The following is a 17109-nucleotide window of genomic DNA, read 5'->3' as shown; positions in this document are numbered from 1 at the left end:
TATTTTGATCATGCAGAGTGATTAGAATAGGAACAGGTGCAATCAAAAAAAAATTCCAACACCTTGGAGGCATTTGGCTCGGATTAGGTGGCGCCAAAATTATGCAGTCCAAGTTTGGTGCCACATATGAAGCAAATGGAAGCCATATTCTCTGGAGGGATGGCGCCAAACTTGGAATTCCCAAGTTTGGCACGAGGTGCTACGCAATTCAAGGAGGTTTATGCTGGCGGGGTGGCGCCAAACTTGGATTCCAGAAGTTTGGCGCCACCAATGAAGTAAACAAGGGGATTTTATGCTGCCAGGGTGGTGCCAAACTTGGCCTCCCTAGCGTTTGGTGCCACCAACAATGTCAAGAAAAAAAAGGAAAAAAATTCTTTTTCGGTGCCAAACGCCGCATCACTGGTGTTTGGTGCCAGCAGGGGCTTCTTTGAGGCAATTACTTGCGGAGTATGCGGCGCCAAACGCCACCTTTCCCAAGTTTAGCACCAGCTTCCCCATTTTGGATCCTTCGAGGGAAATCTTTAGTATTATGAAAACAAATCCCTTTGATTCGTTTTAAAAATTTCCCTCTTAGTTACCTTTCCCAAAATCCCCTCCCTCATCCCATCTTAACTTCCTTTTTTCCTTTCCCAAACTCCCTCCATCCCCATCAATCCCTTCCCTTTTACCAAGCCCCTACCAACCCACATTAACCTCCACAACTCACCAACCTGTATTAACCTACACATACCCCCCTCTATATGTATTAAACCCCCTCACCCCCTATAATCCACAACCCCAACAACAATCCTTCAAAAAATCCCTCCCTGCACAGGTGATTTGATAAACACCAATTTTAGGGTTTATCTTGTATTAAATTCAGTGAATTTTATCAACTTATGTCACATTTATTCAATGAAATAGCATGGTTTTTTGAATCTCTCCTAATTTCCACATAAGAGTAATAACATGCTTTTTAGGCTCAAGCGTACGCGTGACCAGAGATTTTGTCAAGTGATGCATATGTGTGACCCACGTGTATGCGGTACACTTGTCACGTGATTAACTTAAAGAAAATGTGGCTGGCGATTTTTGAGCTCATCCAAGCCCAAATCCAACTCATTTCTGAAGTATTTGAAGCCAAATCCAAGAAGGAACAAGGGGGAAAAATTAGTGTAGCTTAGGAACCATGCTTTAGGTTATTTTCTAGAGAGAGAAGTGATGTGAGTGTTGGTGAACCTCAAATTGCATATGGATTAGGAACTCGGTTATCCAAAGAAATGGATTTAACGTTGTAAGTATAGTCCTAACCCGACAATTGGGGCCTCAATCAAATTGGAATTTCACAAGATATGTCACAAGCAAAACCAAATTAAAACCGAGAGTATTAGACTCCCGAGTCGTCTCCCTAAGAGCACTTTAGAACAATGAGTATGCAATTCCGGTTGTGGTGATCAATGGGTTGTGAATGAAGAAATGAACATATAAAGCAATAAAAGAACATGCAAAATTGTAATGATTGAACTAATTAAGAAATTAAAGAACCAACTATGTAATATAAACAAGTAAAGTATAAAGGAGATCAACATATAAAGGTATAAAAGACTGAAAGCATCAAAAAGAGTCTTGGCTTGGAGTGAGCTAAGGGTTCTTTCCTTGTTGGAGCCACAACTATGACAATTATGATGGATTAGTCTCACTTGATCAACCCTCACATTGGAAGATAAGTTAAATGAGCATAAGTGTCCTTAACCCACAAATCCTAAGTTGCTTGCTAATTGCCTTAGCAACAACTTAGCGTTAGTGGAAACAAGAACAATTAACAATCCAAGAATTGAAACTAAATGTTGGACATTCCAACCCTAGAAATCCAATTGCTCACTTTACCCAAGCCAAGAACAAAAAATTTAGCCTAAAACCATGTTTGACATTTTGTCAAACACTTGGTGGGCAAAAAGCTTAAACATGGAGAAAATGAGAAAAGACTTGAAACTAAAAGTAACAATCAACCTCAATCAACAAGATCAACACAAGAAAGCATGAAATCACATCAAACATCAAATTCATCAACAAGAAATTGAAATTGCAAGAGAGAAGCAAAATTGAACTATAACTTGAATTAGAAGAACGAGTGATGACAATGTAACTATAAAGAGTAATAACAAGAGAATACTTACAATGAAAGTTAGGAAAATCCAAGATCAAAAATGAAAATGGAACTTGAATGTAAAACCCTAATGTAAACCCTAGTAGAGTTGATGAAAAAAACTTAGAGAAAACTAAAACTAAAAACCTCCTATACTACTCCTAAAACTATCCTAATGATATGCTATCTTATGTTCCTCAATTCCCCTCTAATATGAGCTAGAAGACTTCAAAAATGGGCCTCCAAAGCCCCCAAATCGTGAGGCACGTGCATTTTTAATGAAGTCATGTGCGGACACCTGTGCGGACACACAGATGCATGCGTCCGCACACTTCGGCGAAAATCCATTGCTGTGCGTACGCATAAGCAGACGTGCGCACGCACGCTAGGCGATGCTTGGCTGGACGTGCGATGCGCTCGAAACGATCCACGTGTTTTGCTGGGGTAGCTGTGCGTACGCACAGGTAGCTGTGCGCACGCACACGTCTCTAAGCTCATCTCCTTTGATTTCTTTTGGTTCCTCCACTTTGCATGCTCTTCTTCTACTTTTTCCAATCCATTCCTACGTTGTACACCTGGAATCACTCACAAACAACACCAAGGCATCGAATGGAAGGCAATTGGAATAAAGATGGATTAAATTAGGTACAAAAGAGCATATTTTCACAATCAAGCACAAATTGGGAGGAGAGTTTAAAAGCATGCTATTCAAGGGAATATGTGTGAGTTTATGTGATGAAAATCCATCCAATTCTAACCAAAAATCATCATCAAATATGGATTCATCAAGAAGCTCCCTCTTCTCTCTAAAATTAGGGTAGATTTAGGTTAATATCTCTTAGATTTAGGTTTTAATACTTGTTTTGATTTAGTTTCCTTTACTTTTCCTTCTTCTATTACTTTAATCTTCTTAGTTCTTCTTATTAATTTCTCATTTTGTTCATTTTTATGTTTATGACCTCTTGTTACTTTTAATTTTATTTAATGTAATTTGATATTTTTATGTTTATTGGTGTTTAATTGAGTTGTTATGGTTGTTATCTTGCATTTGGTAGCTTTAAATTTCATTATTAGTGCAATTTATCATGCTTTTTATTTTATGCCTTCTAAGTATTTGATAAAATGCTTGGCTTAGTTTTAGAGTAGATTTTGAGCATTCTTGGCTTGAAAAGAGAGGTTTGGTAATCTTGAGTTATTAATATCCAATTTAGATTGGTGATCTAGAGTTGCTAGTTAATCTTGTTTCCATTGATACTACTTATGGACTGGGATTAACTAGGCCTACTTGATCTTCTCCCAATGTTGGAGATAATGTAATAAGGTTAACTCTTGGTAATTATTGCATTATAATTAATGACTAGGATAGAAGACCTTGATTCTCAATCCTTGCCATGAATGCCTCTTTAGTATTTGTTATCTTTTGTTGTTTTCTTTATTTTATTGGCATTTAAATTCTTGCCTTTTTATCAACCCACCCCCCGTGAATCTCATAACCAATAATTGAGCGTTCGATTGCAATTCCTAGGGAGAATGACCCGGGAGTAATACTCTCGGTTATTTTTATTGGGTTGAACTTGTGACAACTAAACTAAACTTTGATGGAGAATCCATTGTTGGTCTAAACTATGCTTGCAACGAAAAGATTCTTTTTATTGAGAAATTCTAGAGCGACATAAATTCTACCCATCAAGTTTTTGGCGCCATTGCCGGAGAATCGTAATGTATGCTTGTTATTGGTTATTGTATATATGTTAATATTGTGAATAGTTTGCTCTTTGTTTGTTTGCTTGTTTGAGTTAGTAGTTAGGATATTGTCTTTTTGTTTTTTAATAGTCTTTGTTTTTTGTTTTCCCTTTTCAATATGAATTCTTATCCCTTTGGCTATGAGTTTGGTTATAATTATGTTGTAGGGAATAAAAGCTTCAATAAGGAATCACATTATGGAAATGAAATTCAAGTTAGGGAGGAGCCACATGCTTATATTCAACCTTCATGACAACAACCTCCTCCGGTCTCTTATGGTTACAATCCACCCCTTAATATACATAATTATGAACCAACTCCTCAACATTGTTGGCAACCTTACTCACAAGTCCTATACCATCAATCACTTCCATATGATCCTAAACTATATCCACCATACCAACAACCATATGAACTATATTTAGAGCCACCACCATTCCAACATCAATACTCCCAAGAACTACTAATTTCATATACACCACCTCAAGACTCTCACCATGAGGAACCACCTTCCAACTATGACACCGTTTCTCCAAACAATAAACCCTTTCTTCCACCACCGCCTTCATTGGATGAAGTTCTCCAACATTTAATACAAGAACAAGGAGAGCTTCTTTTCATTCTCCAAAGGCGAGAAGAAGACCTCCAAAAGATGGCTACTATAGCCGAAGTGATGAAGCACTTAATCTCATTTCGCTCATGCAATTAAGACACCCCCATTGACAAATGTAGAGGATGAAATGAGGAGCACAATGAGAAAGAGAACTTGGAGCTTCAAGGAGAAGACACTAAGTTAGAGCACAAATTGCAACAAGAGGAGGTAGTTGAGATCATTGGTATTGAAGAAGTGGTTGGAGAATTGAGAGAAATTGATCAAGAAGTGGATTTTCATCATTAAGGATTTTTGTCCACACTTACCAACCCCCTTAATGATCTTGTTGGGCCTTTCCTCATTGAAATTGGATTTGATATTAAGGTAGACTTTACTCAACCTCCAGTTTATGACTTCAGTGATGGGAAAGAATTTGAAGAAATTGGTGAAGAAGAGGTTGAATTGGAAGAAGACTATCAAGTGGTTGAAGTCTGTCAAAAAGGATGGACAGGAGTGGAAATTTCTTTGTCAAGACCATTGGAAGCATCCCTCCTTAAGTCACCACCATCTATTACATCATTCAAGTAGATAAAACTCATATCTCTTAGCTTTCTTATTCCTCTTGGATAGTTGCTTAAGACGAATGGTCAACTTAGAGCTCTTTGTGGCTTTAAGAGTAAAAGGGAGATGGTAAGTGGTTGGAAACACCATTCTAGATTCATTGTGGTTGCATCATCAAGGTTTAGGTGCAAGGGTTGGAGTCATGCTCAATTGATTGGATTTAGGAGAATGTTTGGGTACTTGTATGAGAATTCTGAAGTAAGCATACCACCCAGAGGGAATTGCCATGATCAACTTGAAGACGAGTGTGAAAACAATGTATGGGACCCTAGATTACAAGATGAGGATCAGTTTTGGGAGCTTTTGATTTGTGTGGAAATTCATTAAAGTTTGGTATATTTGGTTGGAAATTCTGACAATCAATGGAAGTCTAAGTATTGGTGGAAGTTCAAGGATGAATTCAAGCACAAGCCTCCTTGATTAAAGCTCTCCAAAATGTCCAACTTAAGGATAACAAACAAAAGTGCTAGGTAGGAGACACCCCACCATGGTAACGTCTTTTCACTTTTCTCTTTTGTATATATTGGTAAATAAGTTTAAATTCCATGTTCTTTTAGTTTTGTTAAGTTTGTTTGGTAGTTAGCATGTTTAAATAAGGATTGGTGATGTTTTCTTGACTTTTAAGGTGTTTAGATTGTTATTATAGATGTTCTTCTTTTATGTTAAAAAAAATATCAAGTCACGCATACGCATGCCCCACGCGTACGTGTGACACCCAAAAATTTGACCGTGCACCAACCATGCAAGTACTGTGCCACCGCATGACCTGGGTAGAGAGTTGTGCCAAGACCATGCGGGAACTGTGCAATGGGCACCATTGCACGTCACGCGTATGCGTGACCCATGCGTACGCGTTGCCTCCCATTTTCCCATGTCACGCATACGCATGCCCCACGCGTACACGTAACCCCTGCTTCACCTACTCTTCTTTATCCTCTTCTCTCTATTTCTTTTCTTCTTTTCTCTTATCTTTTCCTCTTTTCTTCTTTCAACCATCATCCACCACCGTCATTTCCTTTAGTTAGTTAGTTAGTTGGTTTAATGTTCTGTTTTAGTGATAAGTGTTGGATTATTAATTTGACTTACTAAGATATTGCTGTTGATTATTGGCATGATGCTATTTTAGCATCGTTGTTGTGAATACCCATTATTGGATTTCTTTATTGAGGTTATACTTTGTTACTTGGTATTGAATTTTGATTGTTCAATATTTGTGTCTACCAAGTACTTGTGACATTGCCCTCAAGATTGCTTTTGGATTTTTAAATTGTACGTTATAGCTTGCCATCATGTAATTTGAATTCACTATCTATTATTAGGCAATTGTGTATAATCGATGCAATTTTTGTTAGGTGATGCTTATTTATCATTGATTTTTATTTACATCACCTAATTCATGCATTGAGATTGAGAAATTATGAAATTAGATCGTAAGCTTACCTAGTGACATCTTTTTGAGATTTCTAAGCTTTGTGGACCATGCTTTCTATCTGACAAGTTTCAACTTCTATCCCTATTTTCCTCAGTTGCACAGCACCCATGTTCCACCTTCTATGTTAATTAGGTGATGCAACCTAAACTTCAAAGTGTATCATTGATTGATGTGTGAAATTCATATTTCATTTGGTTCATCGAATTTTCTTGCACATCAATCAATTTCCATTCATTATACATTTCACAATCGCTTGATTCTTACTTGAGTACTTTCTTGCTTCTTTATTACTTGTTTGTTTATTTTAACCTACAAGTTTTCTTCAAAGTATCTCAAAAACACTAGAATAACTAAAGTGTATGCTTCTTTTGTGTAAGTATGACACAACTTTCAATACTAGTGTGTAAATTCTATCCCGCGTGCAACTTAGAATTCACGCACTATTTTCCTTCATGTCATAAACTGATTCACTTACTTCATTTTAGTAATCATCATCCCATTCCAACAATCTATGCTTCCTTGCTTTTATATTTACTCGTCTTACTAGTTTTCTATCTTTCAAGATGAACTACCATAAGCAAACAAGGAAAGCAGAAGAAAGTACCTCGGGATATATTTTAGTTTATCAAATTAGTAATATAAAATATAAATTATATATAGAATGGGAAGGATAGAGAAAAATAGGGAAAGGGAGAGAGGTAGATAGGAGGATGGAGGAAGGGAATTTATTAATTTTGAAGGAAATATTTTATCTTAATTTTAATAACAGAGTGTCATGTGATATATTTTGGTTGTTAAATTAGTCATATAATATAACTATATTTTAATTTTAATTTTAATTACAATTAGAGAATATCATGTTATACATTTTGATTGCCAAATTTATAATTAGTCATTGATAATGATATATAAAAGATATGAAATGAGTATAGGAATAAGTGAAATAGAGTGGATAAAGGAATAAGAGAGATAGAGATAGAGATAAAGAAAGAGAAAGAAAGGGAGGAGGAGAGAACTCTTTAATTTTGGAGGAAAATATTTGATTCCAATTGCTTTGAGAAAGTGTCATGTGACATATTTTGGTTCTTAAATTAGTAATATAATATAGTTGTATTTTACTTTTAATTTAATTTTAATTATAACTAGAGAATATCATATTATATATTTTAGTTGTCAAATTTGTAATTAGTCATTGATAATGATATATAAAAGAGATAAATTAGAAATAGAAATGAGAGACAGAAAGAGAGAGAGAGAGAGAGAGAGAGAGAGAGAGGGAAAAAAGGAGAGAACTCCTTAATTTTGGAGAAAAAAATTTAATTTTAATTACATTAAAAAAGTGACATATGACATATTTTGATTGTAATATATATATATATATATATATATATATATATATATGTTTTGTGCTTTGAATAACTTAACTTATCTCTTATAATTGGCTAACACACGAATCTCTATAAACAATACAAACTCATATTTATGGGCTTAATATATCTTATTAGAGTTCCTAAGCTAAGCTAAGTTGAATAGTAGCGCATAATTACTAGCATTAGTCATGATATGGTATGAGTTGGATTGTTACAGATTCGATCTAATCTACAATCAAATAGGATTGGATCTAGGGGTGACAGTAGTACCTAAACGGATACCTGACTCCCCTACCCAGTCGGGGCGGGTAATTACTCGACCTGGTGCGGGACAAATTCTGTGCGGGCAGGTGTTTGATCGGGGCTGGGTTTAGGGTGTATTCGCCCCGCTATATATATATATATATATATATATATTAATAAAAATATTTATTTAAACTATATATAAGCATCTTTTAACAAATTAAGGTTTTGTAATTAATTTTGTTGCTGCCACCATTTTTTTTTCTTTCTTAGAAATTGAGCCACTTCTGTTCTTCTTCTTTCTCACTAAAATTGAGCCACCACTTCTCCATTCTTCTTCTTCTAACCACAAAGACACTCAACTCCTCCCCTACCCAGCCACCCATCCTATTGAGACACTCAGCTTCCTCCTTGCATTGAGATCTCCATTTTTCTTCTTCCTCACCGCGCTGCCCAGTTTTTCTTCTTTGTTGCGGCACTAAGATGCCGCTATGGTGTTACCATATCTGCTTTCTAATCGCCGATATCACCTCCTCTCCCATCTACAAATTGCCGACATCTACTCCTTATCACCTTCTGTCATCTCTCATCTGTGAATCGCCGGCATTTCTCCTCCTCCCCCAGTCGCACCTCTTCATTCAACTCCTAGCCACGCCTCCTCCTTACTCTTCTGTGGATTGTGGCCAGAGCCTCTAGTTCCTCCTCTTCTATTCCATGCCTCTGCTCCTTCTGGGTGATGAGCAGATGAGGTACTTTTATTTTAATTTTTCGATTAATTTTAATTTTTGATATATTTATTGCTGTTATTTTTTACTGATCTACTTATGTTTGTTTTGTATTTTTTTATCTTGTATATTTTTTTGATCTGCTTCTCTTCGTTTAATTTTTTACTAATCTGTATATTTGTTATTTAAAATATTTTTTGTTGCATATTTCTTTATGTTGATGATCTGCTTATGTTGATTTAGTTTTTTTTATTGATCTACTTATGTTGCATATTTTATACTGATCTATATATTTTGGTTTTTTTTCATATTTATTATTGTTTGGAGTTGAAGTTTTATCATGTATAACATTATAATTTTTTTGTGACAATGTAGATGCTTTAAGAATTTTTTAAGAGCTGGAAAATGACGAAGACTGATTAATTGAGAACTCAAATCTATCTTATTTCATTTATTTACAATTTGATATTTGATGTAATGTTATAACTTGTTATAATTTTATTTATTATTTAACATTTGCTAAAAATTTAGTATTGATATGCTATAACTTTTTTCTAGATTAAAAGTTATAGGAGCGGGTAGGGGCAGGGCGAGTACCCGCAGGGACGGGTTAGGGTGCAGGGTCTTACTACCCATGGTAGTAGTAGGGCGGGGTCTATAAAGGTTAAGGTAGGGCGGGGCGGGGCGGGGTCAGGTAGGGCAAAAATCTGCCCACTGCCATCCCTAATTGGATAACAACATCACATATATATATTATAGCATGTGTTTTTCGTTATGTGTTGGTTACAAGGTTCTGAAAATCGGTTTGAACCGGTCGGTTGGATCCATCAAATCGGGAACTAGTGGCTACAACGGCTCGGGCAATAAAAAAACCTTCAAAGATTGAACGATAGAGCGGTATTAAACGATGGACCGGCCAAAAATTGATCGGTTTGACCGAATCAGGTCTCGAGCGGTTTTGAAAAAAAGAGGTATATGAAGCCGTTTTAACAATCAGGAAAAAAAACCTAAAAAGCCCTAACTTCTCTTAGCTCTCTCGCCTCTCTCTTAACTCCAGAAGACCAGAACCACTTCGAACGCAGCAACCTCTGTTCTTCCATCTCGTCGCTATTCTTCAATCAGTCCAGTCACCACTTCTGACCACGCTCCTCTAGTGTCATCGCAATGTCTCTGTTTGTCGCGCTTCTGTGTTTGTTTTGCCGAGCTTCTCTTCTATTTTGTCATGTTTTTGCTGCAATTTTGTCGTGCTTCTGCTGCTATTCAGCCTCTGTTCCGTCGCGTGGTACAGTCTCTATTCAGACGTGTTTTGCTACTGCTCAACCTTCTTTCTGCCACTGCTCAGCCCTCTGTTCAGCCATCTTCGTCGAGTTATAAATTTCCAGCTTCCTCTCCCTCCTCTGTTGATTTTCAGAATGTGTGAAAGCCCAAGGTAAGCTCCGATTTTCAATTATTATTTTAGTTTGTTATTGTTTTAATCATTAGGCTGCTATTCTTGACTTCCAATTTTCGTTTTGTTGTTGGTTTGCTGTATGAACTTGTTTTGTTAACTTGTTTTGATTATAGCCATGTATTGACTTGCTTTATGAAGCCTTCCTATTTTCGGTTTGCAATACTCATTTGAATCGTGTATAAAAACTTATATGTAAAAAGATAGCTCCTAGTTGTTTGATGATTCATCTTTATAACTCCCATAAGATTGTTTGGCTATCCATGCTGATGCTTATTGCGAGTTAAGTCCCACTTTGGTTCCTGAGATTCGCAAGTTGTACTAATTTGATCACTGACTTCTTAATTGCTATAATTTGATCCCCCAGATTAAAAAAAGTGCATCAATGTAGTCCCTAATGTATTTTCTATCATCGGAGCTCACTGCCATTAGTGACGTAGCTCAAGCGTTGCTACGCTAGACATATTAAAACGACGTCGTATACATTTTGGCGCTAAAAAATACTAAACGATGTCGTTTGAGAGTTTGAACAATACTAAAAGAAAGGGGTGTAACGTTTTAGTATTGTTCAAACCTCAAACAACATCATATAGTGCCTTCTTTAGCGTTAAAATGCATACGACGTCGTTTTAATATGTCCAACGTGACAAGGCTTGAGCCATGTCATTAATGGCACTAAACTCCGGTGATGGAAGATACACGAGGGACTAAATTATAGCAATTAAGAAGTCAAAGACCAAATCAGTCACCAATCTCAGAGATCAAATTGAGATTTAACTCGGTTATTGCACACCACTTGTGGAAAAGAGGGCTTAATAAAATATTAGGTAATATATGATAACATTAATCAGCAACATAAAGATATGATATCATTAATCAAGAACCACCTAGAAATAATAATTTGGATAAATTTTTTTGTCTTGGCATTTTATGTTTATATTAGACTATAATTATATTTTAATATTTTTATTTATATTTTATTTATTATTTTGTTATAAAACGGTTATTTTAGTTGAACCACAGTTGAATTAGTCAAACCAGTAAACTAATAAACCAGTAAATCAGTGGTTAGAACGGTTCAATGACTAACTCGGCTTTTTGAACCTTCTTTGGTTATACTAAACAATTGAAGTTAGGTAACACGTTAATTTAATGGATTAGATACCTCTTTTTTCATTTTACACTGTGAAGTCAAGGTGAAGAACATTTTTCATGGTTTTTGTTGTTAACAGTTTTGGTTAATTTTCAGTTTTTGAATGTTTTAGAATTCAGGGTACGCTTTGAATTTTGCCAATTTTGTGGATAAGTATTTTAAAGTTAAATTTTCCTTTTTTTTATAGAAAAAACCCCTTAAAAATGAACCTTTTTTTTCTTTTTTATTATGTTTTAGTGTTTAAGTGTGCCTTTTTATTTAGTTAATTTTTCAATTGTATCTTCACTTATGTGCTATTTTATGTTTATTGTATTATTTTTGTTATTTTAAAAAATTTTGAAAATAAACAGGTTTAAAACTTAAAAGAGTGCACAAAAGGGATCTTATTGACTTTTATTTATAAAGAAGATAAAAAAAAATATTTTTGCGGATATATTGAATATTCAAGCCTCTGATTCACAAAAATGTGTGAATCAAAGCTTAAAAGTACAAATATTGGATCCAATTCGATGATTTTAGTACAGGTCGGATCAATATTTTGATCATATCCAATCCATGTACACCTTTATATGAGATAAAAAATTGTTTTTTTTTACACTAGTAAATTATCAAGTATTTTTTAAAACTATATAACTGTGCAAACACATAATAATAATAATAATAATAATAATAATAATAATAATAATTAGAAGGCCCAATCCAAGGAGGAGGCCTATGCTGCATACCCGACCTCTTCAAAGAGGTCGAACGCAACGAAGGGAGCTTAGCTCTACTTGTCCAAGCAAGTAACTACCTCCGCAAATCTCTCTATCTCTATCTTCCTTGAAAGATAGATCCCAACAAATTCTCTTGATAAAGAAAACGGTTATCCATCAATAAAGGTGGAGCTACTCCAACAAAGGTGGTTATGAGCCCTACTATAAATACACGGATACCCCTCAAGTATATTTTACGTTCTAATCTACTAAAACCTGTCTAAAGCCCTTGCTGACATAAGCAACGGAGTCTATTGCAGGTACCACCCTCTACCTCCTCACGAGAAACTCAAACGGTGGCACCTCAGCGTAAGAACAAGTTGAGCGCTACCTTAGAAGGAGTCTGGACCTCACGTTTAGGCTCAAAATTAACATTTCAGATAACCCTCAGAACATTGGCGCCATTGCCGGGGACCTGGAGCTCGACCCTTGATAATAGCAGATAATCGATATGAAGACGGACATACGGTTGACACGAGGATTTATACCGGTTCGGAATTCCACAAAATAATTCCGTTGTTAGTATAGTCCAACCCGATAGTTAATCATCAAATCAAATTAAATTTGTTGGTTGTCACAAGTACACACCCCAAATAAGAATTAACCGAAGTATTTAAACTCCGGATCGTCTCACAAGGAATTGCAATGAAGTGGTCAATTATTGGCTATGAAGGGGTAAAGGGGGGGTTGATTTATAAAGGTGTAAGAGAAATGGCAAGAAAAGTAAAGAGAGCAAATAAAGAAAGCAATTATTAAAGAGAGACATTCATGGCAAGGTTGAGATCATAGGCTTTCTATCCTAGTCATTTTTCATAACAATAGTTAACAAGAATTTATCTTATTTCGTCATCCCCAATGTTGGAAGAAGGTGTAAGTTATCTTCCATTAGAGAAAGTCAAACAAGACTAGTTAATCTCAAGTCAAAATTCCTAATCAACTCACTAATTGAATTAGCAAGAGATTAGAGTCATTGAAAATGATATTAACTAACAACTCTAGATCACCAATCTAAATTGGATATTAATGACTCAAGATTGCCCAATTACTCTTCCCAAACCAAGAATGCTCAATTGCAAGAAAAGTAAATTCATAACTCAAATCAACAATTAAAAGAACATCAAACATAAATTTCATAAAAGAGATCCAATATCCATCAAGACTTCATCATTACAAAAGAGAGCATAAAAGGGAAATTAACAAGAAAACTAAGGGAATCAAGTGTAGAAGCATGAATTTGTAAAGAAAACAAGATGAAAATAATCATCAAAACCTAGATCTAAGATGGAATTAAGCCTAAGAACCCTAATTCTAGAGAGAAGAGGGAGCTTCTCTCTCTAGAAACTAACCTACATGATGCTAAGTTACAAACAATTACCCCTCCCTTTTCCCAAGCTTGAATTCTACATGAAATAGCATTAGAAATGAGTTGAATTGGACCCAAAATGCTCTAGAAATCGCTTGCCACGAGTTGCATTTAGTAAATCACGTGCACCAATCGGCGCGTACGTTTACAGTGCACGTATGCATCCCTAAACGTGAAGCAACTATGCAATTTTTATATCATTTTGAATCCCCGGATGTTAGCTTTCCATCGCAACTGAAACTATCTCGTTTGGACCTTTGTAGCTCAAGTTATGCTAGATTGAGTGTGAAGAGCTCAGGCTTGACAGCTTTGCGGTTCCTTCATTTCTTCATGGGTTCTCCCGCTTTGCATGCTTTTCTCCTCACTTCTTCCATCTGATACTTGCCTTATGAACCTTAAATCGCTCAACAAACACATCAAGGCATCGAATGGAATTAAGGTGAGTTAAAATCACCAATTTAAGGGCCTAAAAAGCATGTTTTCACATTTAAGCACAAATCAAGGGAGAATTGTAAAACCATGTTATTTCATTGAATAAATGTGGTAAAAGGTGATAAAATCTCCTAAAATAAGCACAAGATAAACCACAAAATTAGGGTTATCAACGGTGTCTGAATCGGAACTTGAACCTCAACGGGATGACCTCGCACTTTCAATACCTCTACCACGCGAGAGGACACACATTCTTCACGGAGAAGGAACATTCAGAAACCTCCACCTGAGGTGAACTCAATTAGAGATACATCCACCAGAAGAGGAAGAACCACCACATCCCACGGAGATACTAGGTTTGGTCCACAGCCATGATAGACGACTGGAGCAACTTAAATAAGAAGCTAAACGACAACGGGAAGCAGAACGAGAACTATGAAGGGAGGTGCAGCGACGGAAGGAGCTGGAAGAAAAGCTCTTAAAATTGGAAGCCGATCTCCAAAAGTGAAGCAACTGAGCAGCTCAAGAAGAAAGAGGGAAGAAGATCCATTTATGGAAGAGATCATGAAGGCCAAAGTTCCAAATAATTTTAAAACCCCCGACATGGATCTTTATGATGGAACAACCAATCCAAGACACCATCTCAGCAATTTTAAAAGTCGGATGTATCTAGCCGATGCCTCTGACGCTACTTGTTGCAAAGCATTTCCAACAACCTTGACTAATGCTACGATGAAGTGGTTTGATAGCTTACCCCCTAGGTCGGTAACTTGCTTCGACAATCTGGTAAGAAAATTCCTTACTAGATTTTATATTCAGAAGGATAAAGTAAAGCATGCCCAGAGCTTGATGGGAGTTAAGCAAGAGGTCGGGGAGATACTTCGAGATTACATGGAAAGATTCAACAAAGCATGCTTGGAGATTCAAAACCTACCCACTGAAGCAGTTATAATGGGATTAGTTAACGGCCTTAAAGAAGGGCCTTTTTCTCAATCCATATCCAAGCGACACCCGGCCTCCTTGTACGAAGTTCATAAACGGGTAGAGAAGTATATCAACATGGAGGAGAACTCATGACTTAGAGAACTACTTCCGAGACCTAGCCTGCCTTATTCATCTTAGGAAAAAGATATAGAAGCTAAGAAGAAGGAAGAGTACAACTCGGAGAAACCTCGAAGATGTCATAACTACAACCCCCTCCGGGTCTCTCTTGTAGATGTTTATAGAGAAATATGCCACGCCGAGAAGCTTCCACGTTCTCGTCCAATTAAACACAAAAAGGTAGGAAGCCAGGCAGTGTAACGACCCAACTTCCAATACGTCATGATCGTACCAAAAGTAAGGTGTTACTAACCTGTTTTCTCTATTAACTATTTAATATTGAGCCTTTAGTTCGATATCGCATTTTAGTTTTAAATAAAAAGCCAGAAAATTTTGTTTTTATTTATCAAAATCATATTTTAAAGATCAGCAGATAATAATAGTCACATTATTATTAATAATAATAAATGCTATACAAGTAAATTCAATATGAAACTCGAATACAATTCCTATCCCTCTGTATTAAATAAAATTCTTAAGCAACAAGGGTGAGGGAGCTCTATGAAAATAGCTTAACTCAAAAACTTAACTCGTAAATAAATTCTATAATCGCCTGCAGCTTCAAACTGAGTCTTCGAACCTGTGTCACTGAAAGGGTGGAAATTTTGGGGTGAGAATAAACCACACATTCTCAGTAGGGAATGTAATGCCGTAAAAGTAATGATTAACATGCAAATAATTAACTTTACCTATAAAACCCCTCTTACAAAACCTTAGGAAATACTTTTTAACCTTACTTTATATAATTAATTACTTTCTTTAAAATTTCTAAAGCTAAAATGGATCTCAATTGCAAAAACCTGTCATATTAAATACCTCTCAGCCACATAATTGATTCTCAGTCACAACAACAGTTATTAATCATCTCAATACATTCACAAACTATTAACACAAATAAGAGACTCAATTCAACACTCAAACAAGTTGCAATAAGACAAATAGCACAATCACAAACAAGTAATACAAGCAAACACAACCAAATGCAAATGCGCAAACATTATGATGCATGTCTGTCCTAAGCAGGCCATGAGCTCATGTGTCGGTTTACACCCTGTAGCCCGACATTACCAAGGAACAAGTCCCAGATATGGTTTCCAGATTGAAGCTCACTGCTCTGCCATCTATCTCAAAAGAGTAAGTTCTTGAGAAGGCATCCAGCTTGAACTTTGAAGTTTTTAGGAAGGGCATTCCAAGCAGGATGGATGATGGTCTTCCTGAGTCATTAGGGGGCATCTCCAAAATATAAAAGTCAATAGAAAATCTGAGCCCTTTAATGCTCACCAGCACGTCCTCAGCAATTCCAACCACAGAGATAATGCTTTTATCTACTAAAACAAAACGAGCTGTCGACCTTTTTAAGGGAAGGAGCCTCAAAGCATCATATACAAATAATGGATTATACTAACACACGCTCCTAGATCACACATACAGTCAGAAAATTTCACACCATCTATAGTAATAGTAACCATGCATGGACCTGGGTCACTACATTTTTCAGGTATATCACCTACTAAAGCGGAAATGGAACTACCTAGAAGAATGGTTTCTAAATTCTGTAATTTATATTTATGCATGCACAAATCCTTTAGAAACTTAGCATATCTATGTACCTGCTGAATGGCATCAAAAAGTGGAATGGTTATCTCAACCTTTTTGAATATTTCTACCATTTTAGGGTCTAGCTCCATCTGCTTTCTGGACTTCCTAGCAAGGTGTAGAAATGGAATAGGAATGGCGCCACTTGCATCTTTTGCGTCTCTTGGTGCTCCATTCCTTGGTTGAGCTGCTTCTTCTTCAACCATGTCTTGTACTACATCATTTTCTTCAGCATCCTCTACTTCCACAACGTCTTCAACTTGAATGTTATCCTTTGAGCTTGGCTCCTCATGATTCCTCTCTTGCAGTGTGGTTCCGGACCTCAAAATGATGACATTGATTCCACCTTTGGGGTTGGGTATAGGTTGAGAAGGAATTGTACTAGAGCTTGAAGGTTGAGTGTTGGAGGTA

The 17109-nt window shown here is 36.3% G+C and overlaps 1 protein-coding gene across 1 annotated transcript; it reads left to right on the top strand.

Moving 5' to 3' along the window:
- Positions 1–14436: 14436 nt before the first annotated feature.
- Positions 14437–15078, top strand: LOC148548934 (uncharacterized). The gene has a single exon (XM_088495674.1). It carries the CDS (start codon positions 14437–14439, stop codon positions 15076–15078), a length of 642 nt encoding a protein of 213 aa, XP_088351800.1.
- The last annotated feature ends 2031 nt before the right edge of the window (positions 15079–17109 follow it).

This window comes from Arachis ipaensis, chromosome B8 (assembly GCF_059453495.1).
Source record: "Arachis ipaensis isolate K30076 ecotype BB chromosome B8, ASM5945349v1, whole genome shotgun sequence".
In the NCBI taxonomy this organism is placed as follows: domain Eukaryota; kingdom Viridiplantae; phylum Streptophyta; class Magnoliopsida; order Fabales; family Fabaceae; genus Arachis; species Arachis ipaensis.
The sequence above is the reverse complement of the archived record's forward strand: the minus strand, read 5'-3'. Positions and strand labels throughout refer to the sequence as shown.